Consider the following 27074-nt stretch of genomic DNA (forward strand, 5'->3'; position numbering starts at 1 on the left):
GAATGAACAACCTATTCAATGAAATAATATCAGAAAATTTCCCGGTGGGAGGGAAACCAACGCCTGGCTCGGAGCAGCCGCCGCTGAGGTCTCTGGCCAGTGTCGCTTCCAGCCACCCACAAGGATGGGGAATATCTTTGCAAACCTCTTCAAGGGCCTTTTTGGCAAAAAAGAAATGTGCATCCTCATGGTGGGCCTGGATGCTGCGAGGAAAACGACGATTCTATACAAACTGAAGCTGGGTGAAATTGTGACCACCATTCCCACCAAAGGTTTCAATGTGGAGACTGTTGAGTACAAGAACATCAGCTTCACTGTGTGGGACGTGGGCAGCCAGGACAAGATCCGGCCGCTCTGGCGCCACTACTTCCAGAATACCCAAGGCCTGATCTTTGTGGTGGACAGCAATGACAAAGAGTGTGTGAACGAGGCCTGCGAGGAGCTCATGAGGATGCTGGCTGAGGACGAGCTGCGGGACGCTGTGCTCCTGGTGTTTGCCAACAAGCAGGACCTCCCAAACGCCATGAATGCGGCCGAAATCACAGACAAGCTGGGGCTGCACTCGCTACGTCACAGGAACTGGTACATTCAGGCCACCTGTGCCACCAGCGGGGACGGACTCTATAAAGGACTGGACTGGCTGTCCAATCAGCTCTGGAACCAGAAGTGAACCAGAACCCCCCCACCCCCTCACTTCCTCCTCTCCGCCCTCGCTTTCCTCTCATATGGCAAACGTGCGACTCTGTGGTCCTGAGTGCCAGAAGCTGTCTCCATGGGTTGGTCAGTGTGCATCGCACCATGCTGTACATGTGCAGATGCAGCCTGCAGCCAGGTTTTTATTTAATGTAAATAGTTTCTGTTTCCACTGAGGCAGTTTCTGGTACTCCTATGCAATATTACTCAGCTTTTTTTATTGTAAAAAGAGAATCAACTCACTGTCAGTACTGAGAAGGGATTTAGGCATGTGGGCACCTGGCCTCCAGGAGCTCCTGGGCTGTAGATTGGTGTTGGGATCCATTTGGTGGTTGGTTTTTAACCTGAACTCGGAGCATTTTTTAAAATATAAGATAAGGAGAACACTTGAACACACAGAAGGGAGACTATGCCTAGTGTACAGCCTGAATGCTAGTCCATCGGATCAGCTGTTCCCTCTGGGAACACAAAGATGGTGACACAAACCGCCATCCACTGCATGGTCCCATAGAGACCCCGTGACTCGCCTGTCTGGGGTCACTTGCATTCCATAGCGTTGTGCTTGTACTTGTGCTCACAGTCATCTGGCCGGGCTGGGAGGGCCACTGTGGAGGACACAGGGCCCAGACACGCCCTTGGCTGGCGTGTAGCCAGAGCAGCAGCCCATGTTCCCAGTGCCCACTCACTCTTGCACCCGCTCGGCACGCTGGCAGGTCTGGGTCTCGCCAGCGTGAGTGCGAGCAGGCTGGGAGGGCTGGTCCACTCCAGACCCACAGGCCCCGGAGCACCCCCATCTCCATGTGTGAAGTAGCTTCCTCCCTCAGCCTGCAAGGGTCCGATTTGCCATCGAAAAAGATGACCTCTACTTTTTTCTTTTGTATTTTGATAAACACTGAAGAAGCTGGAGCTGTTAAATTTATCTTGGGGAAACCTCAGAACTGGTTTATTTGGTGTCGTGGAACCTCTTAATGCTTTCAGTACACAATTAGTAATCAACTGTTTTGCATACTTGTTTTCAGTTTTCATTTCGACAAACACTGTAATTATAGCTATTAGAATAAAGTCTCTTAACTATTAAAAAAAAAAAAAAAAGAAAATTTCCCAAACCTGAAGAATGAGATGGAAAATCAAGTACAAGGGGCTTACAGAACACCAAATGCACAGAATCACAACAGATCCACACCAAGGCACATTATAATGAAAATGCGTAACATTCAAAATAAAGATAGGATTTTGAAGGCCACGAGAGAAAAGCATCAGATTACATATGGGGAAGACAAATACGGACAGCAGCTGATTTCTCAACCCAGACTCTAAAAGCTACAAGGGCCTGGACCAGCATATTTCAAGCTCTGAAAGAACATGATTGCCAACCATGAATCCTATACCCAGCAAAACTAACCTTCAGATTTGAAGATGAAATAAAATCCTTCCATGATAAACAAAAGTTAAAAGAATTTACAAATAGGAAGCCTGCACTACAGAATGTTCTCAACAAAATATTCCATGAGGAGGAAATGAAGAACAACTATGGAGGTCAGCAAAGGGAAGAACTACCTTAGAGAAAAACCACTCAAAGGAGAAACCAAGCCAACTTAAAAACCAAAAATAAGCCAAATGACTGGGAATACAAATCATTTCTCAATAATAACCGTGAACGTTAATGACCTAAACTCCTCAATCAAAAGACACAGACTGGCAGAATGGATTAAAAAGAAAGATCCAACAATATGCTGCCTGCAAGAGACTCATCTCATAAAAAAAGACATCCACAGACTAAAGATGAAAGGATGGGAAAAAATCTCACACGCACATGGACCCAGTAAAAAAGCGGTGGTTTCCATCCTTATATCAGATAAAGTGGACTTCAAGTCAAAGTTAGTCAGAAGGGATAAAGAAGGACATTTCATACTGCTTAAGGAAACCATAAATATGGAAGACATAACGATAGTAAATATGTATGCCCCAAACAATGGTGCATCCCTGTACATCAAACAAATCCTTCTCAATTTCAAGAATCAAATAGACCACAACACAATAATTCTGGGTGACTTTAATGCACCATTGTCACCACCAGATAGATCTTCCAAACAAAAAACAAACAAAGAAACCATAGAACTCAATAACACAATCAATAACTTAGATTTAATAGACATATATAGAATATTCCATCCATCAATGAGCGGATTCACTTTCTTCTCAGCAGCACATGAAACCTTCTCGAAAATAGACCATATGTTATGCCACAAAGCAGCCCTTAGGAAATGCAAAAAAATAGAGATACTGCCTTGTGTTCTATCAGATCATAATGGAATTATGAAATTAGAAATCAATGCAAAATAAAAAACAAATTACTCCAAGACTTGGAGACTAAATAATATGCTATTGAATGAAACATGGATAACAAAAAACATCAGGGAGGAGATTAAAAAATTCTTAGAGGTAAATGGGAGTGATGATACAACATATCAAAATCTCTGGGACACTATGAAAGCAGTACTAAGAGGAAAATTCATTGCATGGAGCGCATTCCAGAAAAGAATAAAAAGTCAACAACTAAATGACCTAACACTACAGCTCAAAGTCCTAGAAAAAGAAGAACAGAACAACACCAAAAGTAGTAGAAGACAGGAAATAATTAAAATCAGAGATGAAATTGAAACAAAAGAAACAATTCAAAAAATTGACATAACAAAAAGTTGGTTCTTTGAGAAAGTAAACAAAATAAACTCTTAGCCACACTAACAAAGAGGAGAGAGAAGACTCAAATTACTAAAATACACGATGCAAAAGGAAATATCACGACAGACACCACTGAGATACAGAACATAATGAGAAGCTACTTTGAAAATCTGTATTCCAACAAAATAGAAAGTACCGAAGACATTGACAAATTTCTAGAGACATATGCTCCGCCCAAACTGAACCAAGAGGACATACACGATTCAACAGATCAATATCAAGCAATGAAATAGAAGAAGCCATTAAAAATCTACCATCCAAGAAAAGCCCAGGACCAGATGGATTCTCAGCCGAGTTCTACAAGACCTTCAAAAAAAACTCATTCCAATACTTCTCAAAGTATTCCAGGAAACAGAAAAGGAGGGAACCCTACCGAACTCATTCTATGAAGCTAATATCACCCTCATACCCAAACCAGGAAAAGACACATCAAGGAAAGAAAATTTTAGACCAATATCCTTGATGAATATAGATGCAAAGATCCTTAACAAAATATTGGCAAACTGTATTCAAAAACATACAAAGAAAATTGTGTACCACGATCAAGTGGGGTTCATTCCTGGAATGCAAGAATGGTTCAACATTCGTCAATCAATAAACGTAATCCATCATGTCAATAGACTTAAGGATAAGAATCATATGGTTATTTCAATTGACGCAGAAAAAGCATTTGACAATATACAACACCCCTTAATGCTCAAAACACTAGAAAAAATAGGGATAGTAGGAACATACCTGAACATTGTGAAGGCTATTTATACTAAGCCCATGGACAACATCATTCTTAATGGAGAAAAACTGAAACCATTCCCTTTAAAAACAGGAACAAGACAGGGATGTCCTCTTTCACCACTTCTATTCAACATTGTCCCCGAAACTCCAGCCAGAGCAATTAGGCACACTAAAGAAATTAAAGGGATACAAATAGGAAAAGAGGAACTTAAGCTGTCACTATTTGCTGAGGACATGATTATATATTTAAAGGATCCAAAAACCTCCTCCAGAAAACTTCTAGACCTCATCAATGAATTCAGCAAAATAGCAGGCTATAAAATCAACACACATAAATCTAAAGCATTTTTATACGCAAGTGATGAAACAGCTAAAAGGGAAATGAGGAAAACAACTCCATTTGCAACAGCCTCAAAAAAAAATAAAATACTTGGGCATCAATCTAACCAAAGAGGTAAAAGTTCTCTACAATGAAAACTACAAAACACTGAAGAAAGAAACTGAGGAAGACCTTAGAAGATGGAAAGATCTCCCATGTTCTTGGATAGGCAGAATTAATATTGTCAAAATGGCCATACTACCAAAAGATGCTATACAGATTCAATGCAATTCCAATCAAAATCCCAATGACGTACCTCACAGAAATAGAGCAAGCAATCATGAAATTCATCTGGAAGAATAAGAAACCCAGAATAGCTAAAGCAAATCCTTAGCAGGAAGAATGAAACAGGGGGTATCGCAATACCAGAACTTCAACTATATTACAAAGCAATAGTAACAAAAACGGCATGGTATTGGCACCAAAATAGACAGGTAGATCAATGGTACAGAACAGAGGACACAGACACAAACCCAAATAAATACAACTTTCTCATACTAGAAAAAGGTGCCAAAAATATGCAATGGAGAAAAGACAGCCTCTTCAACAAATGGTGCTGGGAAAACTGGAAATCCATATGCAACAGAATGAAACTAAACCCCTATCTCTCACCCTGCACAAAAATCAACTCACAGTGGATCAAGGACCTTGAAATCAGACCAGAGACCCTGCATCTTATAGAAGAAAAAGTAGGTCCACATCTTCACCTTGTGGCTTAGGATCAGACTTCCTTAACAGGACTCCCATAGCACAAGAAGTAAAAGCAAGAATCAATAACTGGGATAGATTCAAACTAAATAGCTTTCTCTCAGCAAAGGAAACTATCAGCAATGTGAAGGGAGAGCCTACAGAGTGGGAGAATATCTTTGCCAATCATACTTCAGATAGAGCACTAATTTCCAGAATATATAAAGAACTCAAAAAACTCTACACCAAGAATACAAATAACCCAATCAATAAATGGGCTAAGGAAATGAACAGACACTTCACAGAAGAAGATATAGAAGCAATCAACAGATATATGAAAAAATGTTCAACATCTTTAGTAATAAGAGAAATGCAAATCAAAACTACACTAAGATTCCATCTCACCCCAATTAGAATGGCGATTATCAATAACACAAGCAACAATAGGTGTTGGCGAGGATGTGGGGAAAAAGGTACACTCATACATTGCTGGTGGGACTGCAAATTAGTGCAGCCTCTGGAAAGCAGTGTGGAGATTCCTTAGAAAACTTGGAATGGACCTACCATTTGACCCAGCTATCCCACTCCTCGGCATATACCCAAAGGACTTAAAATCAGCACACTACAGAGATACAGTCACATCAATGTTCATAGCGGCTCAATTCACAATAGCCAGACTATGGAACCAACCTAGATGCCCTTCAATTGATGAATGGATAAAGAAACTGTGGTATATATATACAATGGAATATTACTCAGCTATAAAGAATAATAAAATTATGGCATTTGCAGGCAAATGGATGAAATTGGAGAATATCATGTTAAGTGAGACAAGCCAATCTCAAAAATCCAAAAGAGGAATGATCTCACTGAAAAGCGGATGATGGCAATGGGGGGTGGGAGGGGGACAAGAATGGAGGAAGGAGGGACTGTAAAGAGGGAAAAGAGAGGTGGGAGGCGTGGGGGGAAGGAAAAAAATAATGGAATGAATCAAACATCATTACTCTATGTAAATATATGAATATGCAAATGGTATGCTGTTAACTCCATGTACAAACTGAAACAACATGTATCCCATTTGTTTACAATAAAAATAAATAAAAAAGAAAAGAAAAGAAAAAGACAAACTATGCACTGGAAGAAAATATTTGTAAATCACACAGGTAACAAAGGCTTTGTATCCAAAATATAGTTTGGTTTTTGGGGAAAAAAAAAAAAAGAAAAGAAAATACTGGGATAAAATGAATATATTCTGCATGCAGGGACATGAATTTAGAGGGCCAGAGGCAGAATACATAACCTCTCTTGGTCTAATCCACTGAGTTTTGTTATCTAACTTTGGCAACTGCAGAAGACATGTTTGGGTAACCCTAGGATGGCGGCTGGCGTTGAGCCAAGAGGTGGTGCATAGTTAGTGTTAACATGGCGTGATCTACTTTTGCCTGATTAGTTAATATCTCCTCTGCGCTAGTGGTCAACAGATATTCCTCATTCTCTCTTGATTGGTACCGAGGGGTGTGCCTCAATTGTGCTATCCTAAACTGATTGGCTGCCTTAGGTATATAAGACACACCTATAGGAAGCACCATGGATAACCGGATAAGCAGCTAGTAGAGAGAATAACTGGATAAGCACGTCGCAGAAGGCAGATGGCAGATCACAGAAGCAGCTCCTCTGATAGCACGCACCTTTAGTTTGCAGGATGCAGGACTTTAAGAAGATACAGATTTCTGAAAGTGTAGTCTCTCCCTCTTAAGCAAAGTCTCTCTTACTCTCTTATGCAAAGCCTCTCTCTCTCTCTCCTCTCAAAGCCTTTCTTCCTCTATAAGCTAGAGAATTAGCAAACAGGCAAGAAAGCAGTGCACTAAAAAGTAAGATAATAGAAGTAGCTCAGTTTCCAGTCCACCTCCGATAAATACCCACGCAATTGTTACTGCAGGCGGTAACAAATTGCCGCGGGCGGCGACAGGGAACTGTGTACAGGAGGTTGAGCTATTAAAACCACACACTTCAAAAAATTAATTCCTAGAATCTTTATTATCAAATCAAAATGCTGTTCAGACACAATCACAATCAGAGGCTTGCTAATCATTTATGCATTAACCACTATCGAGATAAGAGGTCAAGGGCTAGAGTTTGGCTCAGTGGTATGGCACTTGCCTGGCATGTGTGAGACCCTGAGTTCGATCCTCAGCGCCACATATAAATAAATAAAATAAAAGATTCATTGACAACTAAAATAATAAATTAATAAAAAGACAACTCAGTTAGCCTTCGTATGAATATGACATTGAAGATACCTACTGGATCTAAATGCATGTTAGAAAAATGGGATCCAATATTTTCACAAGTTTTAACTAGGTTTGCTTTTTTCCTTGCAGGCAGAAAATGTCTTTATTTTGCCCTTGGAGTTAACTGTTACCTAGATGGGATATATAAAACTACTTCAAAATAACTTTCTTTAAAAACAAGACATTGCACTCTCTACTGTTTTGACTATAGTTTTGCTGGCATGAATATGCAGCCTTTTTTTCTTTCTGAAAGATTTTTGGATTTAATAACTTTTTTAGAGTTTAGTAGAGTTTTCTTCCTTTGATTATCGAAAAATATTTGGAGGGAGGTACTAGGGATCAAACCCAAGGCCTTACACATTCTAAGCAAGCAGTGTACTGCTAAGCTACATCCCTAGGCCCCTAAAATTATTTATCTTGAGACAGGGTCTCGTGAAGTTGCCCAGGCTGGCCTTGAACTTTTGATCCTCCTATCCGAGTCTTTTAAGTAGTAGGGATTACAGGTGTGTACAACCACACCCAGCATATTTAATTTCTAAGAATGTCCTCTTGTTCTCATATTGTCCCTTTATGAATAGTTTTTTAAAAGACTTGAAAATGTATAAAGATATTCTGTGTGACATGAAATTTGTAAGCCACATATTTACTGTGTATGATATGTCATCATAAAAATATGACTATTTTTTAAAAAATTTTTTTAGTTGTAGATGGACACAATAACTTTATTGATTTATTTTTATGTGGTACTGAGGATCGAACCCAGTGCCTCACACATGCAAGGCAAGTGCACTACCACTGAGCTACAACCCCAGACCAATGATTACTCTCTGATTTAACAACTTATGCAGTTTATTTCTGGATAAATTATCAAAAGTAAATACTTAAGAGTAAAACAAAGCAATATATAGTAAAGTCTCTTAACTGATTTCTACTTAAGTGACATGCTGAATTAAGTGACCCATTATAGTTTTTCTGTAAACAGATTGAATTTTCTGTCTTAGCCTATTTGTGCTAGATACCAGAGATTGGGTTTTACATGAAGAAAAGTATGTTTCTCATAGTACTAGAAGCTGGGGAAGTCAGAGGTTGAGGAGCCAGCATTTAGTGAGGGCCAGCATGCTACATCATTCCATGGTAAAAGGCTGAAAGGCAAGAGAGGGTGAAAACAAGAGGGAGTGAAAAGGACTTTTATAACAAATTCCCTCTCATGAAAACTGTAGAGAGCAGACTGTGCCCTGCTCTGACTTACTCCATTGTGAATATGACAATAGTTTTCAGGTTGTGCCTAAACCTGAGTTACTTCATTTTGAGAGTAGGTACTGAGGTAGAATGTCTCTCAACTGTTTTTTTGTATAAAATGATCATCTGCCTAGCACAATCATGAGGCACAAACTAATAAGTTAATTGTAATAAAAAAAAAAAAAAAAAAGCCTGTGAAGTTACTGAATTAAATTAGATGTACATGGATGTGGGGCTGGGGTTGTGGCTCAGCATGTGTGAAGCACTGGGTTCAATTCTCAGCACCATATATAAATAAATGAATAAAATAAAGGTCCATCAACATCTAAAAAAATATTTTAAAAAAATATATGGATGCATGGGCATATCAATGCCATGTCAGAAAAATCAGACCCATGAGCTTATTAAACACACCAGATCACCAAAAGAAGCAAACCATTCACCTGAGACCTATTAAAGGACGAGCACCCCAGACTGGATCTGACCTGGTGGCACACTGACCCTGTCACCTGGTCACTCTCACCATGACTGTTGCCCAGGAAAATGAGCCTCAGGTACTTTGTCCCCAGGCTTCAGCTCAGCATGGTTTCTCTAGCCCATGACAATGATGTGTGGCCCTTTTCAAGTTAACACTCTGAGACAGTAGTCCAACCAGACCCTGGCCTAGAATAAGTTTTGCACTTTGACAACTCAGAACCCTGAACAAGTTCTTTGGCTGGTTCATGAAATTATCTGACCTCCAGCTGTGACTCTTGGCATTGTATTTACTCCTTGCCTTTGCTCTTAGTTTAACCTCCTGAACCCCTATGGCCACCTTAACCCTTTTACAGTCATTCTGTACCTCCCAAGGGTTATTCATATGTGGATCACTTGATTTTATTATACACATAAATAATTCAGCTACAAATATTTCTATACATGAAATCCTTAATATGATTTAACATAACCACAAAAAGCCAAGATAATACCTTGGGGTGAAAGAAGACGTTGCTCTTGAGGCTTCTCCTGAGGGAGTCCCAAGTAGGTGAGAACAACATATTTTGTTTCATAGTGAAATCCTAGAGGCATGGTAGTAGAGGACGCCATTGGGTTGGTCAACAAAGCTCCCAAGAGGTCTACTTTCAGATGTGTAAAACCTAAAAACATAAAAAGGCTTCTGTTTAAAGTTCATTACATGCCAGTGCATTTTCTCAATGATTCCAATTACTCAATTAAATACCAAAATAAAAGTCGTCTCAGACATTTCTTTCCAGAAATCTTTAAAAATGTAACTGTGTATGGTGTAAGTGTAATCCCAGCTGCTTGGGAGGTCAGCCTGGGTAACTTAGGGGGACCCTGTCTAAATATAAAAATTTTAAAAAGGATTAGGGATGTAGCTCAGTGGCACAACACTTGCTTGGCATGTGCAAGGCCCAGGGTTCCATCCCCACTACTGCCAAGAAAAGAAAGAAAAAATGGAGTGTTTAATTTACATACAAATGGCATTCCTACCCCCTAGTACTGGGGTTAGAACTATGAATCCACCTAAGTAACAAATCATCTAGTGACACCCTGTCCCCCGCAACCCACACACAGTACATGTTCCTCTTCTTCTTTTAATAATGAAGACTTTTTGCTTTTTTTTTTTTGAAACAAGGCTGTGAATTGAACCCATGTCCTCACAAATGCTACGCAGAGACTCTGTCCAAGACTCTAATCCAAGGTTCCTAAATTTTTAGGTAGCCCCATGGCGGCAGAGTTACAGCCTACACGTTCCAGTCTTCTTTTAGCTTAATGTGTGTAAGCCTGAGCCAGAGGAATGTGAGTAGAAGTTACAAGTCTAATTTGTGAGTCTCTTCTTAAACATTTGGGATTTTATTCTATAATTTAGAACCTGAACATAGCAGTGACATAGCTTTAATATTCAAATAAGGATACCATTTTAGGGGACAGTAAAGCAAACAGATGTAACTGGATCCCTTGAATGACCATGTGAACCTGAGTCACCTGGACCACTTACCACTTTAATCTGAATCTGTCCACTAGGCATCCTAACTTATACCATAATCAATACAACCACTATTCCTACTTTATCATATGGACCTGGCAACTACCATATACTTATAGTTGTTTCATGCTGGGTGTCGTGGGGCACATCTATAATTCCAACAACTCGGGAGGCTGAGATAGGAGAATCACAAATTTTAGGTCAGTCTCAGCAACTCAATGAGAGACTCAACAACTTAATGAGAACCTGTCTCCAAATAAAAAATAAAAAGGGCTAGGGACATAGCTCTGTGGTTAAAGTGCTCCTGGATTCAATCCCTAGTAACAAAAATAAAACCATTGTTTCACACGAAATGTTTTGCGGCACTCTTAACTTTTCCAAATAACTTGGCTTTCTTTTTTAAAATGATGGTGGGCTGCTTTGAGATCTCCAAGATTCTCCAGAAATGCCTGAAACCACAGGTAGTACCAAATCCTATATACATTGTTTCATTCTTACTGTAAATCTTGGCAATCTAAGCATGATTGCTTTTCCTTTCCATAGTGAAACATACTTTTCACTTAAATCATAACTTCTCTTTGCCAGCATAATTACTCTTGCACTTGGAGCCATTATTAAGTAAAATAAGGTTAACCTGAATGAAAGCAATGTGGTATGGCGATAGTTGGTCTAATAACCAAGATGGCTCATAAAGGACAAACAGGTGGGGTAGTACATACAAAGTGAATACAGAGGACAAAGGGATAATTCACTTCCTGAGCAGGACAGAGTAGGATGTGTGAGATTTCATTTGCTATTTGGACTGCAGCTGACCATAAGTAAGTGGAGCTAATACATGGGACTAATCTATCCAGTAAAAGAGGTTCAGTTAACTAGCAATAGGGGAAAATAGGCAATGTTAGCAAAATTTAAGATCTGTGATAAGCAAACTAAGAAATGTCCTAAAAGGATAGATTATTGAGAAAGAACATACAGAATTTGAAAGCCTATATAAAGAGATAAAGTACTGGGGAATAACTAATACTGTTTTTAAAAATAGGGTTGGAGATGTGGCTCAGCAGTAGAGCACACCTAGTACGCAGGAGGCCCTGGGTTTGATCTACAGCACTGCAAAAAAGGAAAAAAGAAAAAAAAGTGCATTCATGGTTACTATTAAAATATTGTTTTTATTTGGCTCTCAAAAGAAATCTTGGGGGCTGGGGATACAGCTCAGTTGCTAGAGTGCTTGCTTTACATGCACAAGGTCCTGGGTTCAATCCCCTGCACTGCCAAAAAAAAAAAAAAAAAATATATATATATATATATATACACATATATATATATATTGCAAAATTATTAATTCAAATTCTGAAGGGGGAAGTATGCAAGTTTATACTACAGGAAAGGCACATCTACTGCATTCTCAAAATATTTTATCTTACTTTTACATTATTACCATTTAATAGTGGGAACACAGTATTCAAAATTTATGTATAAGGGAAGATTAAAAATAAATAGGTTTTCTGAGGTCATTTGCCCTTTTATTATTTTACTTATTGCCTGCCTGCCATCTGAACCTCATTTGATATCTATGGAGCATCCCATACTATATAAACTTTGGTGGGACACAAATCCCTTGACCCCCACTACAAAAGCTAAAGTGGAATTTTCTCACATATTTGCCTAGGGTAATTCACCAAGTCTGATACTCCCATCTACAACTTAGGACCTGAAATCTAGAAAGATACTTAAGGATAATACATGGAATAGATGGCAGTACATGTGCAGCAAGAGCAGTGTCCTAATGATTCTATTCCTGTGGCTCTCTCCTTCTGGGTTCTGTCTGTCTACCAAGCCGAATTATTCAGCTTTCCCACTCATTCTTTGAGCTACCAACACCTTTTCCATAAGCTATTTTTCTGCTTAAAAGAGCGAGAATCATTGGGCTGGAGTTGTGGCTCAGTGGTAAAGTGCTTGCCTAGAATGTGTAAGGCACTGGGTTCGATTCTCAGCACCACATATAAATAAATGAATAAAATAAAGGTCTATCAACATCTAAAAAAAAATTTTAAAAAAAAGCTAGAATTTGTTTGTTTTCTTTGTAACCAAGACCTAAATGGAACAAAAGCCAAGACTGTACCTATTTACTTCAAATTTCTAAGGCAGTTCCACGTCAATTATAACATACTACTTTCAGGTGAAGATTACTAGATTTATAGTTTGTTTGTTCTTTATTTTGTGGTGCTAATGAATGCACTACTACTGAGCTAGATCTCCAGTCCTTTTTTTGGAGACAGGGTCTCACTAAATTGCCCAGGCTAGCCCTGTACTTGCAATCCTTCTGCCTCAGTCTCCTGAGTTGCTGGGATTACAGGTTTGTGCCACCAAACCCAGCAAAATAATAGATTTAAAAAGCATACTGAATATTGTGCTGGGAAAAAACAAAGTATCTTTTTTGTTTTTCCTCTACTGATCAACCAAGACTTCTGAAACTAGATATATGGTGGGGGAGGGGTGTTCACACAATCAAGCCATCATTCAATTCTCCAGCAGCAGACACAGCTGGGTGTCCTCTAATCCAATTCAATTTTGACACAATCTGGAGACAGGACTCAGTCTTAACTGTCATCCTTCACACTCCCTCACTTTAGAGACCAAAGACCCAGGTTATTTCACAAGTGCTTCTGGCCAATCATCTATAAATCAGGGTTCCCACAACCTTCTCCTTGGATTCAATTAATATGCTCAAGTGGCTTACAGAACTCAGGGAAACACATTTACCAGTTTATTATAAAGGATATTATAAAGGATACAAAGAAATGCACAGGGAAAAGTATGAGAGAACAGGCATGGAGCCTCCATTCCTTCTCTGGGCCCCCCCACTCTCCTGGAATTTCCATATGTTCAGCTATCAAGATGCTCTCAAAACCCTATCCTTTCAGGTTTTTATGGAGACTTCATGGCAAGGCATGACTGAAGCATAGATAACAATGCAGAAATGTAACTGGACAAAAAGGGTATGTATAATCTAATATTTATGGACAGACTGGGTGGAGAAACCAGGCCGTCTGTCGCATCAGATTCTTCTTGGCCTCTCTGTGCAGCACTCCTTCCTAGGGTACAGTACAAGAATCTTCTGGAAGGAGGATGGATCTGTCAAAGGCAGGTGAAAGAATTTCTTTATTGCCAGCTCGAAGGAAGAAAGGCAAGAAAAATTAAGTTCCTATGACCCTCTTTGGCGAAGTTATGAGCCAAGAATCAAAATAAATGAATAAATATGTAAACATACACATATATATCACAAATACACAGTTTTGTAATTGGAAAAAGGAAAATCGCCTATTGTTTTCAGATCACAAAATAAAACAAAGTTCAGTAAATCGTCAATGTTCTTTGTAGCAACTATTCTCAGTACTTGGGACAAAAGAGAATAATAATGCCACCATCTTCATCCACCAACACCAATAAGAGCCAGGGAAATTGTTATTTATCTCCTTTCGATAAAGGAGAAAAGGGCTGCAAAACAGGTTAGGAAATTCTGGTATAATTTTTAAGGAAAATGTTTTAGAATTCAGGACAAAACTAACATTTAAAGGTTGACCAAACAATAAGCTGGCAGAGGAAACCCCTTACCAAAGGACTAGAAGAGTCAAAAAGAAAGTAAACCAGGAATGAGTGTGATCACACAAGTCAGGGAGGCACTTCAATAAGAAGATAGTAAACAAATATGTCAAATATACAACATCCAAGAAAATGAAAATAGAAGAGTCACTGGATGTGGGCATTAGGTCATCCATGATTTTTGACAGTTTTGTTTGACTGGCAGGAGCAACAACAGGAGGCAGGGATTTGAAATAGTATAGTGGCACACTCCTGTTGTCTCATCTACTCAGGAGGCTGAGGCAGGAGTATCAAGAATTAGATGCCGGGGCAACTTAGCAAGGCAGTGTCTAGAAAGGAAGGAAGGAAGGAAGGAAGGGAAGAAAAGTAATTTAAAAAATAAAAGGCAGGGATTTGAAGAAATGAATGGGAGTGAAGAGGTAGATAAAAAGTAAGTTTTCATCTATTTCAAAGAACGAGCTTGGTTTGAATGAAGAAAAGAATGGAGACTGAAGAGAGACAAATGGTTAAGACACTTCCTCTGTTTTTGTACGTGATGGAAGATACATAAGTATGGTCATGTTAGTGGAAAAGGATCCAATAAGGAGATTAAATAGAAAGCAAGGAATGAATTATGATGCAGAGCTTCAAAAGAGAAGGGAATAACTGATCATATTAGCAACAATTTAAACTTTAAAATGTCTCTGCATTTTTTTAGTAACAGGAATAAAGAAGTACTTATACTTGAACAATGCTTTGAATGAAAAATTGAAACCAGATACAGTGGTGCACACAGGTAGTCCCAGTTGCTCAGGAAGATGAAGGAGGATCACTTGAACCCAGGACTTTGGGACCAGCATGCGCATCATAACAAGGTCATGTCTCTTAGAGAAAAAAAAATTATACACACACACACTAACTGGTTGCATTCAGTTTTCTTAGATTTATCAAGATTCCATATCACTCAAAAACACTTTTATTAATTCTCTGATCCAGATGCCATAGAAAAAGAATTCAACAGGTTTCCAAATTTGATATTTAGCTTTAACACTCTTCAAATTTTCTTTAAAAACCTAACTGCCTAATTATAACTGCAAGTTTTATCAGATTTCTAACTGACCATCTTCCATACTTAACACTCTATTTGCAAGTCTTTTTTTTTCTCCCCCCTTAAACTTGCCAACATATACTTTACTTTTATGAAATGGTTCCATATTATTGAATACTACAAACTGCTCTCACTTAGAAATAGATCTTATGGCTGTGTAGCTCAGTGATAATGCTTTAATATTACTGATTTCCCGCCCCCCCCCCCCCCCCCCCCCCCAGTACTGGGGATTGAACCTAGGAATGTTCTACCTCTGAGCTACATCTCCAGCTCTTTTTGAGACAGGATATCTCTCTGTTGCTATGGCTGGCCTTGAACTTGCAATCCTCCTGCCTTAGCCTCTCCAGTCACAGGGTTTACAGACATGTGCTACTATGCCTGGCTAATTTTTTCTTTAATAATATCCATACGTCTGTACGTTTGGTGAAGGATTATATTTATTCATTTAAGTTTAGTATACATTTTTAGACTTCAGATGTTGCCGTGGTTTTACTAAAGTCCACCAAAGTACAAGTGTTGGAACCCTAATATCCAAATTAAAATGTTAATGGTATTTTGAAATGGGGCCTTTGGTAGGTAATTAGGATTAGATGAGGTCATGAGGGTAAAGCCTCTATAAAGGCCTTAGTGGTTTTAGAATAAGAATGAAGAGAGACTGGAACTAGCAAACTCTGTCATGCCACATGATGCCTTCTACAATAGTTATGATGTAGCAAGAAGGTGCTCACCAGAGCACAGCCAGAGTGAGGTTCTTGGACTTCTCTGCCTTTAGACTGTGAACTAAATAAATCTATTTTTTTAAAGTAAATTATCCAGGCTGGGGAGATAGCTCAGTCGGTAGAGTGCTTGCCTTGCAAGCACAAAGCCCTGGGTTCGATCCCCAGCACCGCAAAAAAAAAAAAAGTAAATTATCCAGTCTGTGGTATTCAGTTAAAGCAACAAAAAACTAAGATAAATGTGTATCTGGCACTCTTATAAACATACCAAACCTAATGTAGGAGACCTGCAGTATATAATATCCATCCAATTTGTTTGAGATTCTAGTTGTATATGCAACAATATAGCTTTGGGGTTGTGATTAAGTGGGGGGAAGGCATTGAGCATATGCTAAATGTAAGCTTCATAGCATAACTCCAGGTTACATCTCCAAGGGCACTCAATTCCTTTCCAACACTAGCAGTGGTAATCAGCATTTCATTTCTAACAAATATCATGAATAAATTATTTCTGCATGAGACCTCTATTTCTAAAGCACTTTTCCATGTGTTGTCATAGAAATACTCTATGCTTGAATGAAAAAGTTTCAAATTTTTTGTTTCTTTTGGAGAAACAACAGACGATTTTTTTGCCTAAAATCATAAAGTTAGTTAGCAGTGCAATAACTTAAATACATCCTCTTTACTTACTTGCATCATTCATCACATATTTACTACATGCCAGAAAATGTACTAGGTAATAAACATAGGTGAAAAAGAAATGCAGAGGGGGAAAATGCTAATAATAGAGGAAAAAATAATAAAAAAACAAGGTGGCTTTTCTTTTTTTGTGGTACTGGGGTTTGAATCCAGGTCTCACCACACGTAAGGCAAGCATTCTACCACTTGGTCATATCTCCCACCCTTGGTTCTCACCAAGTTGGGGCAGATGGCAGGTGGTCCTCCTAAGTGGCTGGGATTAAAGTCTGCACCATCACACCCAGGAACAAGGTGGTTTTTTTTTTTTTTTTTTTTTTTTTTTTTTTTTTGGTGGCCGGGGTACTGAGGATTGAACTCAGGGGTACTCGACTGCTGAGCCACATTCCCAGCCTTAGTTTGTACTTTGGAGTCAGGGTCTCACTGAGTTGCTTAGCGCCTTGCTTTTGCTGAGGCTGGCTTTGAACTCATGATCCTCCTGCCTCAGCCTCCCAAGCCACTGGAATTACAGGTGTGTGCCACTGCATCCAGTTTGATTTTCTTTTTTAAATCAGACTTCTATTATGAGCACCAGTCAAGTTCCAGAGTGGTAGCACCAATTACACCACAGGAATTAAGGACATTTTTATGAACTATGATCAAAAATTATGCAGCAACTTTTAATCCTTCTATAAAATCTTAAGAAAAGCAAGTTGCAGAAATGTGACAATCTATTGTACTTGTTTCCCAAACTTATTTCATCATAATCATACTGGATGCTTTTTAAAAATATAAATTCCTGGGGCTGGGGAGATAGCTCTCAGTTGGTAGCCCTGGGTTCAATCCCCAGCACCCAAAAAAAAAAAAAAAAAATATATATATATATATATATATATATACACACACATAAATTCCTTACAAATAAAAAAAATTTAAAAAATACAAATTCCTGGAATCCATCTCAGACATACTAATTTAGAGCATCATACTTAAGTTATTTTAATTTCAGAGAACCATAATACATTTTACAATTTAACATATTTTGATTAGTGGCTAAATTATTTCAGAACCTTTTTTAGACCATTTCCTGCCACCAAAATAAAATTATAATGCAGGGGCTGGGGTTGTGGCTCGGTGGCAGGGTGCTTGCCTAGCACGTGTGAGGCACTGGGTTCGATTCTCAGCACCAGATAGAAACAAAATAAAGGCCTATTGACAACTAAAAAATATTTTTAAAAAATTATAATGCAATGAACTTGTTAAATATTCTAGAGAGTTGAACACATCTATAACCCCAGTTTATAAAAAGAAAAATAAAAACTCAAACTATGAACACATCTATAACCCTGGTTTATAAAAAGAAAAATAAAAACTCAAATCAAAACTATCTAATCTTAACCATTAACAAAGTTTTTGGCTATCAAATTTTTAGTGTCAACACTCATTCATGGTTTGGGGAATTTTTAGTCTTAAGACTCACTGGTGGTTTGGTGGTGCTGGCGAATCCAACCCCATGACCTTTGAGTTACTCACCCAGCTTGAGTAGGGAATTTTTTCAAAAGTTCCACAGATTAACATGAGATCCAAAAGCAATAATTTCTTATTTTGCTTTATTCTTCTTTTTTTTTTTTTTTTTTTTTTTTTGTGGTGCTAGAGGTCAAACCTAGGGAACTGTGCATGCTCTGCCACTTAATATATTCCCAGCCCCTAATAGCAATAAATTTCTAACCCATGCTTTATAAGCAAGTATTGAATTTTAGGTCTTTCTTCAAAAGTAAAATTTATAATAATCATAATAGAAATAGTGAAATTACAGTTGGACATGGTAGCACATAGCTGTAATCCCAGCTACTTGGGAGGCTGAGGCAGGAGGCAATAAATTCAAGGTCAGTCTGGGCAATTTAATGAGACCTTGTCTCAAAAGTAAAACTTAAAAGAAGCACTGGGGTGTAACTCAGTGGTAGAGTGCTTGCCTAATATATGAAGGCCCTAGGTTCAATGCCCAGTTACCTCCCTCCCTTCCCCACAAAAAACAAGAATGACTGCTAACAGCAATGGTGTTTCTTGAGGTATGAAACTGTGGGATATAGTTGCAGAAGTCTTTGGATAATACTGAAAACCACTGAACACTTATAAATTGTATGGCAGTTAATTATACCTCAAACTTAAAAATCAGCTACTCCGGCTGGATGTGTAGCTCAGTGGTAGAGTGTATGAAAGGATGAGGTCCTGGATAAAATCCCCAGCATAGGAAAACAAAACAAACAACAATAAAAGGGGCTGAGTGGGCATGGCATGCACAAGGCTGTGGGTTTGATCCATAGCCCAGCAAAACCAAAAACAGTTACTTTGAAAATAGCTTCCTTCCCCAACTCTGTAATATATATTAAACAAGAACTCTTAGTGATCATTTAGAATAAGATATGAATAAAAATTATATCTGAAAAAAGCAGGGTGGAAATACTAAAGGTTTAAAATCTGTAAGTCTGAAATAGTTCATAAGAAAAATATATTTTAAAAATAATTATTCTTGCTGGGCACAGTGGCACATGTCTATAATCCCACCAGTCAGGGAGGTTGAGACAGGAAGGCTGCATATTCGAGGCCAGCCTCAGCAACTTAATGAGGCCCTAAGCAACTTAGCGAGATCCTGTCTCAAAATAAAACACAAAAAGAGCTGGGAATGTAGCTCAGTGGTAAAGGGTCTCTGGGTTAAATCTCTAGGACCTCCCCACCCCACCCCCCAAAAAAAATTCCTATTGCAAATCACTGGACCTAAAAGTTTTTATAATTTTTGTTTTTGTTTTTGTACAACTAAGGATTGAACTCAGGGCAAATATGCTAGGCAAGCATTCTACCAATGAGCTACACTCCCAGAACTTTTTTATTTTATTTTGGGACAAGGTCTCAATATTAAATGATTTATAAGTGGGCATACCTTTTTCAACTTTACACATCTTTCATCTGAATTCAACTACGGGGGCACACTTCTTCATGTAAGAATATGAGCCATTTGAAAAAGAACAGTATCTGATTACTCAGAGTAAAAGTATTTTCAAAATCCTTAACTGCCTATTACCAAATGAGGAATATTTCATGGTTTTAACTATTTTCAGTTCACAAGTATAAACGTGCAGGGTACATTTATACAACTATGTATATAAGATATATGCAAACAATTATTTAATTTCCTAAGGAGTTAAAAGGAAAAGAAAAAGATATCTGAAGGGTGTGGCAATTCATCCAAGGTCACACAACAAGTCAGAGCAGAGAGCAACATTCTGGTTATACCAAACCTCCAGGGGAAATCTTACAATTTTGCAAAAAGATTTTTTGTTTGGTTTTTACATCAGAAAGCAAAAAAAGGGGAGAGGGGACTGTAAACTTATTTCAAAATTTTAAGCAGAGACTGTGAAATAGCTATTTTGGATAAACACTTGTGTCAGGAGTGGTTAAGAGCTAAAAAAACTATCAGTCATCAGCATGTGCATATCTACCTGGCCAGATCTCTTCAAAAAGTCTTAGGTGTTCTCCCTCATAGTCGGTTATGAAGGCAGGAAACTTGAGATCTCCTTGGAATGTTGACAGGACAAAAAAACCAACGAAAATAAAATGTGAATTGTATTACTTCCAAGGGTAAAAAGGCAGGTTTTTCGGGGGAGGGGGGTGTCAATCTGTGACAAGAAACAACTACGGATGGCAAAACTAATCTATAGTTGGTCTAAGTGAATCGCATGCAAACCTTTTCGACCAAAAATAAGTTCACGTTCTCCAGTGTACTCTATAAATGGACCCAGATCTTTCCATGTGAGGCTACTTGTGAGGAAGAACAGCAATGTAGAGCAAAGGGCTCAGACAGCCCACACTGGGGGAAGAAGTTCGGTTCAAGGGTCCGCAGTAGGACCACGATTATCTATTGTGTCTGGTCTGGTTATAAAGAAATAGACCCCTCAAACTTTGAGAATACTGGGGTGGAGGAGCGCCGGTATACGCTTATAGTGACAGTGACATGCACTCAAGCACACATACACACACGCGCGCGCGCGCGCTCTCGGTCTCTCACTCACGCGCAGTCGGAACCAGTGGGGAATCGGTGGCTCCGTAGTCTCTGAACACCTTCCTCCCTAGGTGAAAACAGCCTCCTCACCCAGTTCTGTCTACCCGGACCCCCTCCACTCCCCTCACCTGGCCCTGGCCCCTACCCCAGAAGAGATGAATGAGGCGGCGGCGGCGGTTGCTTCCAACAGGGTCCCAAAGCGGCGGTGACTGCTTCGACCCACAGCCCTAATCTACCGCCGCCGCCATGTTGGAGGGTGAGGTCACCCCCAGCGTGCTTCCGTCACCACCGGCGTGGGGGCGGGCCTAGGCCGCACCGGAGCGCCGGAAGAGGGCGGCTTTGTCACCTGGAACGGAAACACAGACCACCGAGGCCTCTGCGCAGAAGTGATTGAAAAACTGATCCTTCCTAGCCCGCTCTTCTCAGGAGTCGCTCAAATCTATGATTCCTGGAGTTGCGGAAGTTCGCCTCAAGTTATTTCCGGTCACAAAAGAGGAGGGGGAAGTCTGGGGCTAGAGGCTGTCAATTGCTCGGAAAGAACCAATTCCCCATCCGCAGAATAAGTTCAGTTCTGCAAACATGTGTTGTGTTTCAAATATGTGCAAGCGACCGGGTTAAACAGGTGTCAAGAGAGTCTCAAGAATATATAACGATGGGGGTTGGCGGGGGGAAAAGAAGAATGAAGGAACTTTGAATAGTGTAGAGGAAAAGGTTGGGAGGGGGTGGGAATGGAAAAAACAGTAGAATGAAACAGACAGTATTACCCTATGTGTATGATTACATGAATGGCGTGAATATACATTGTGTACAACAATAGAAACGAAAAGCTGTACCCCGTTTGTGTACAATGAATCAAAACGTGTCTGTAAAAATAAAAAATATTTTAATTTAAAAAAAAAAGTCTCAAGAGCTGCAGTGTTCCAGTCACTTGTCAGGAAATGTGGTCCTTGAATGTTGTAAAAGATTCGGAGGAACGTGGGTGGGATGGCGAAGGGAACTACGTGAGCCCAGGGACCGTACTGATACAGGAAATTTAGAGTAGTAAGCCATTTTTGCTCACAGCACCTAGCACAGCGCCTGGAATGTAATTTGGGTTCATGTGTGTTGTTACTTGAGTCCAAGAGCGCTTTAGAGGAGCCACTAAAGGTATCTAGGCGACAGGGTATAATACCATACTTTAGGGCGAACCAGTTCACCATGGTATACTTGAAATGAATTGTAACAGGGACACCTTGAAGATTAAGATTTAGGAAGTCTAAGAAAGTGTTAGAAAGCCGTGGCAACCAGCCAGATGAGAAGTGATTAAAGCCTTTTGAGGAGTGAATGGGTTTCACTTTGGGGTGAGGAAAATATGATAAAGCACCTGAATGGTATGAGGGAGATGGAATTAAAAAGGTTGGGATTGAGGGTGTAGTGCAGCTCAGTGGTACAGCATGTGTCTTAGCATGCACAAGTTTCAACCCACAACACTGCAAAAAAAAAAAAAAAAAGTAGTAGTAAATGTGGCTGTCATAGAGGCTGAGTGATGTCATTTAATAGAGAAACCATAGAGATTTGACAGGGAGGCTTTTTTTTTTTTTTTTTTTTGGTACCAGGGATTGAACCCAGGGGCCCTCAACCATTGAGCCACATCCCCACCCCCCCACCCCTGTTTTTAAAAAAGTTTTTCCTTGTAGATGGACACAATACCTTTATTTTGTTTATTTAGGTTTTTTATGTGGTGCTGGGGATCAAATTCAGTGCCTCATGTGCGCTAGGCAAGTACTCTACCACTGAGCCACAACCCCAGCCCGCCAGCCCTTTTTATTTATTTATTTACTTATTTTGAGACAGGGTGTCACTAAGTTGCTTAGGACCTTGCTAAATTGCTGAGGCTGACTTTGAACTTGGCAATCCTCCTGCCTCAGCCTCCTGAGTTGCTGGAATTACAGGTGTTTGCCCCCATGCCTATTGAGAAGCTCTTGTAAGTTGAAATCTAAAGAATGAAAAATAAACTCAGGTGTAAGTGGAAGAAAATAATTGAGTCTAAAAGTGTAGTGTTTGAAGGAACTGGAAGGAAACCAGTAAAATGGTAAAGGGGTGAGCAAAGAGAATAGGGGAACTGAGGGCAGAGAGGAGGCAGGCCCAGAATGGGCAATGAAAGCCCATCACAAGCAAATGGAAGCCACTAGAGAGTTACAAATTGATAGTTTCACGCCATTGAGTTTGTTTAGTTTTCTTTTGTTTTCTTTTTGCAGTGCTGGGAATCGAACCCAGGGCCTTGCACATGTTAGGCAAGCACTGTAACACTGCACCCCCATCCCTGTCATCTAGGTTTAAATCACTCATTGTGCTGTGTGGAAATTTGGTTGAAAAGGAGCAAGAAGCGAGGCATGGTGGTGCATGCCTGTAATCCCAGTGGTTCTGGAGGCTGAGGCAGGAGGATCGTGAGCTCAAAGTCAGCCTCAGCAATTTAGAGAGGTCCTAAGTAACTTAGTGAGATCCTGTCTCAAAATAAAATATAAAAAGGTCTGGGGATGGTGCTCAGTGGTTAAGTGCCCGTAGGTTAAATCCCCGGTAGCAAAAAAAAAAAAAAAAAAAAAAAAAAAAAAAGGAGTGCAGGCATCTACTTAATTCAAAGTATTTTTAGCTATAATTTGGCCTTTTTTTTTTTTCTTTCCAAATTAACATTTTTTGGTGTGTGATGCCAAGCATGGAAACCAAAGCTAAGCATGCTAAGCATGTGCTGTACTGCTGAGCTACATACACTCCTAGCCTTCAAGACTTCAAGACAGAGCCAGTCCCCCCACCCCCCACAAAAAAAAAAAAAAAAAAAAAAAAGATTTCAAGACAGAGGAAGCTAAATACAATGACGCAGGCCTGTTACTTGGAAGGCAGTTGGATTGAAAGTTCCATGCCGGCCTGGGCCATTTAGTAAGACACTGCCTCAAAATAAAAAATAAAAAGGGGTTGTAGCTAAATGGTAGAGCTCTTGCCTTGCATGTGTGAGGCACTGAGTGAGGCACAGGACTACATAAAAATAAATGAATAAAATAAAGATATCTATGTACAACTAAAAAAAGATATTAAAAAAAAGTAAAAAGGGCTGGGGATGTAACTCAGTGGTAGAACACCTCTGGGTTTAATTCCCAATACCACAAAATAAATGAATAAAAATAAAGACAGATGATTTACATTTTCCTGAATCTGTCCCTCTATCCTCTTCAAGAGTTAACTTATGTAGGGCTGGGTTTGTGGCTCCAGCATTTGCCTCCATCTATAACTAAAAATATTTTTTTAAAAAGAGCTTCTTCTGTTGACTGACTTAAGCATATGAGACAATCAGCCTACAACGAGCGAGCGTAGTGGCCCGCCCATCCCTGTGACTAAGTAAGAGCAATCTAGACCAGTGGTTTTGGTAAAGTTGCAGGCAAACAGGCTTATCTGGGAGTGGCCTTTTTTTAACTTAACTAAAAATCTGTTATAAGTAGTTTCTCTACAAGACCTAAACTAGTATAGAAGGATATTGGTCTTAAAAAACTACTATTTGAATAATATTTGCATATACAGTCAGCTATCTGTATGTGTAAGCACAAATAGGAAATATTTGGAAAACAATTGTGCGATATTAAACATGTATACAGACGTTTTCCTTTATATTGTTCCATAAACAACACAGTATGACAACTATTTACTTAGCATTTACATTGTAATTGGTATTATAAATAGATTTTACTTAAGCTCTACAGCCAGATCTGCATAGGTTATATGGAAATACTATATCATTTTATATAAAGAACTAGAGTAGCCAAACATTTTAGTATTTGAGAGGGGGACTGGAACCAATCCTTCATGGGTACCAAGAGGCAACTATACTCATAACTTTTTCACAACAGATATAATCTCTTAAGACAACATTTGTATCAGACAGGACCTGGCCTGCTCCTTGGTGAATCAGCAAAACACTGCAGAAACTAGTTGTTAAACAGCATTAATAGAGGAGAGGAGAAAGTTGCACAAAAGGGAATTTTAATTATATTCGTAATATGATTCTTTTTTTTTTGTACGTGGGATTTAACCCACAGGCCCTTTACCACTGAGTCACATCCCCAGCCCTTTTTATTTTTTATTTTGAGACAGAGTCTCACTAAGTTACTTAGGGCCTCCCTTAGTTGCTGAGCCTGGCTTCAAACTTGTGATAGTCCTGTCTCAGCCTCTCTAGTTGTGTGGATTACAGGCAGGTGCACACTGGCTACATGATTTTATATATATATATATATATCTTTTTTTTTTTTTTTTTTTTTTCGGTGCTGGGGATTGAACCCAGGGCCTTGTCCTTGCAAGGCAAGCACTCTACCAACTGAGCTATATCCCCAGCTCTACATGATTAATTTTTAAAGTGAAGTTTTGCCTGGTGCAATGGCTTGCTGAGGCAGGAGGATCCCTTGACCCCAGAAGTTTGAGATCAGCCTAGGCAACATATCCAGACCCCTCTCCCAAATTTTAAAAAAAATTTATAATGTTTACAGCTTTTCTGTTTTCACCAAAGAATAATTTTTAGCTCAAAAATGGTCTGAAAGTCTGAAAATTAGCCTACTCTCTTCTATCAAGAAAAATCACAAATGTTTTTCAGGAAACACAGCCAAGAAAAATAAGATTAAGCCTACCACAGTGACTCAGGAGTCTGAGGTAAGAAGATCACAAGTTCAAAGCCAGCCTCAAGCATGCCTGTAATCCTAGCGGCTCTGAGGCTATGGCAGGAGGATATAAAGTTCAAAGCCAGTCTCAGCAATTTATGGAAGCTCCAAGCAACTCAGTGAGACCCTGTCTTTAAATAAAATACAAAAAAGGGCTGGGGTTGTGGCTCAGTGGTTAAACTGGAGTACAAAAAAAAAAAAAAAAAAAATCACCACCACCACAAAAATAACAATCTAGTGAGGCCCGCAGCTAATTGGCGAGACCCAATCTCAAAAATAAATTTAAAAAAAGAACTGGGGATATTGCTCAGTGGTGAAGTATCTGCCCTGGGTTCAGTCTCCAGTAACCAAAACAAACAAACAAGCAAAACAACCCTGTCTCTGAGTGATTGTCTTAAAGTAAATGTGTTAAACGTTAATTATAAAATTTGGGTGACTGGTACAAAATATTTGAATTACTTTTAGTACTTCTTTTTAATGCCTCAAAGTAAAATAAGCCAAGATTCTATTTTCAATAACAAAAGTAAAACAAAGGTATTGAGTTTTACAGTGCTACATCTATTTCATGCATTAATTTCATAAACAATTTGATTTGTGGCACTAGAATCCTGCTCCCACTCTGCAAACCCAGTCATTTGCAGAATGTTGTAAAAATAGGTGAAAGGAGAGACAGTAATCCAAATGAGTTTAATGCTACTTTGTCCTGGCCTAGGAATGTTAAGAGGGAAGCATAATCCTAAAAATCTACCTTCTAGGATTGTGAAGAATTAAGATATTAATGCAGAAACAACCATGAGACAGTCTTATAATTTGGTTTTAGCTCAGTTGATTTGAATATTGAAAGTTGAGTTTAATTGTATGAATTTTCTTTTTTTTTGCTATTAGTTTTATTGTCCGGTGGCTAAATCCTTCCCTTACCCAATATTACTAGTCTTCTCAAATATGTATACCAATCTGTCATACACTACAAGGAACCATGTAGAATAGTACAGTTGAAAGCAATTTGGCAACATGAAGAACTGGGAACATAAAAATAAAATTCAGGGGCTGCAGTCATGGCTAGGTGGTAGAGTGTACCATGTACAAGGCCCTGTGTTCAATCTGCAGCACCACCAAAACTGACCCATGCCTGTAATCCCAACTATTTGGGAAGCTGAGGCAGGAATTTCACAAGTTTGAGGCTAGTCTCAGCAATTTAGTGAGACCCTATCTCAAAATAAAAAATAAAAAGGGTCATGGATGTAGCTCAGTGGTAAAGTGCCCCTGCATTCAATTCCTAGTACCAAAAAAAAAAAATTATGTGTGTACAATTTCTATTCAAAAAGACAAAAGGCAAAGAGTATCACATATGTAGTATTCCTGACAATGCATAACCTGAATCTAATTATGAGAAAACTATCAAACTAAATTAAGGGACTGTCTACAACTAGCCTATACTCTTCAAAAAAGTCACTCTCAGGAAAGACAAAGTCTGAGAAACTATTTCACATTAAACAAGACTAAAAAGTCATAA

General features: G+C 39.1%; 2 protein-coding genes across 6 annotated transcripts in view; one reads left to right on the top strand and one right to left on the bottom strand.

Annotated features, from left to right (window-relative positions):
* BCL2L13 (BCL2 like 13) overlaps positions 1-21524 on the bottom strand; it is a 100289-nt gene extending 78765 nt beyond the window's left edge. For 2 of the 5 annotated variants that reach the window (XR_013763850.1, XM_079140241.1), the window contains exons 1-2: positions 21014-21524; positions 9732-9899 (exon numbers count right to left, since the gene is read on the bottom strand). Coding sequence is in view for 4 of the 5 variants with exons in the window: in XM_079140241.1 (XP_078996367.1) it covers positions 9732-9849 (118 nt within the window). In the remaining variant the exon portion in view is untranslated. The remainder of the gene's footprint in view (positions 1-9731; positions 9900-21013) is intronic. The other 3 variants (XM_079140238.1, XM_079140237.1, XM_079140236.1) reach the window with 3 other exon arrangements.
* Positions 51-1790, top strand: LOC306661441 (ADP-ribosylation factor 1-like). The gene has a single exon (XM_079140450.1). It carries the CDS (start codon positions 125-127, stop codon positions 668-670), a length of 546 nt encoding a protein of 181 aa, XP_078996576.1. The 5' UTR covers positions 51-124; the 3' UTR covers positions 671-1790.
* Positions 21525-27074: the final 5550 nt, after the last annotated feature.

The sequence above is a fragment of the Sciurus vulgaris genome (genome assembly GCF_902686455.1).
Source record: "Sciurus vulgaris genome assembly, chromosome: 5".
NCBI lineage: Eukaryota > Metazoa > Chordata > Mammalia > Rodentia > Sciuridae > Sciurus > Sciurus vulgaris.

What these genes read in the sequence shown, in the direction of transcription:
- LOC306661441 (XM_079140450.1), top strand. Translation starts at nt 125, where the DNA reads ATGGGGAATATCTTTGCAAACCTCTTCAAGGGCCTTTTTGGCAAAAAA.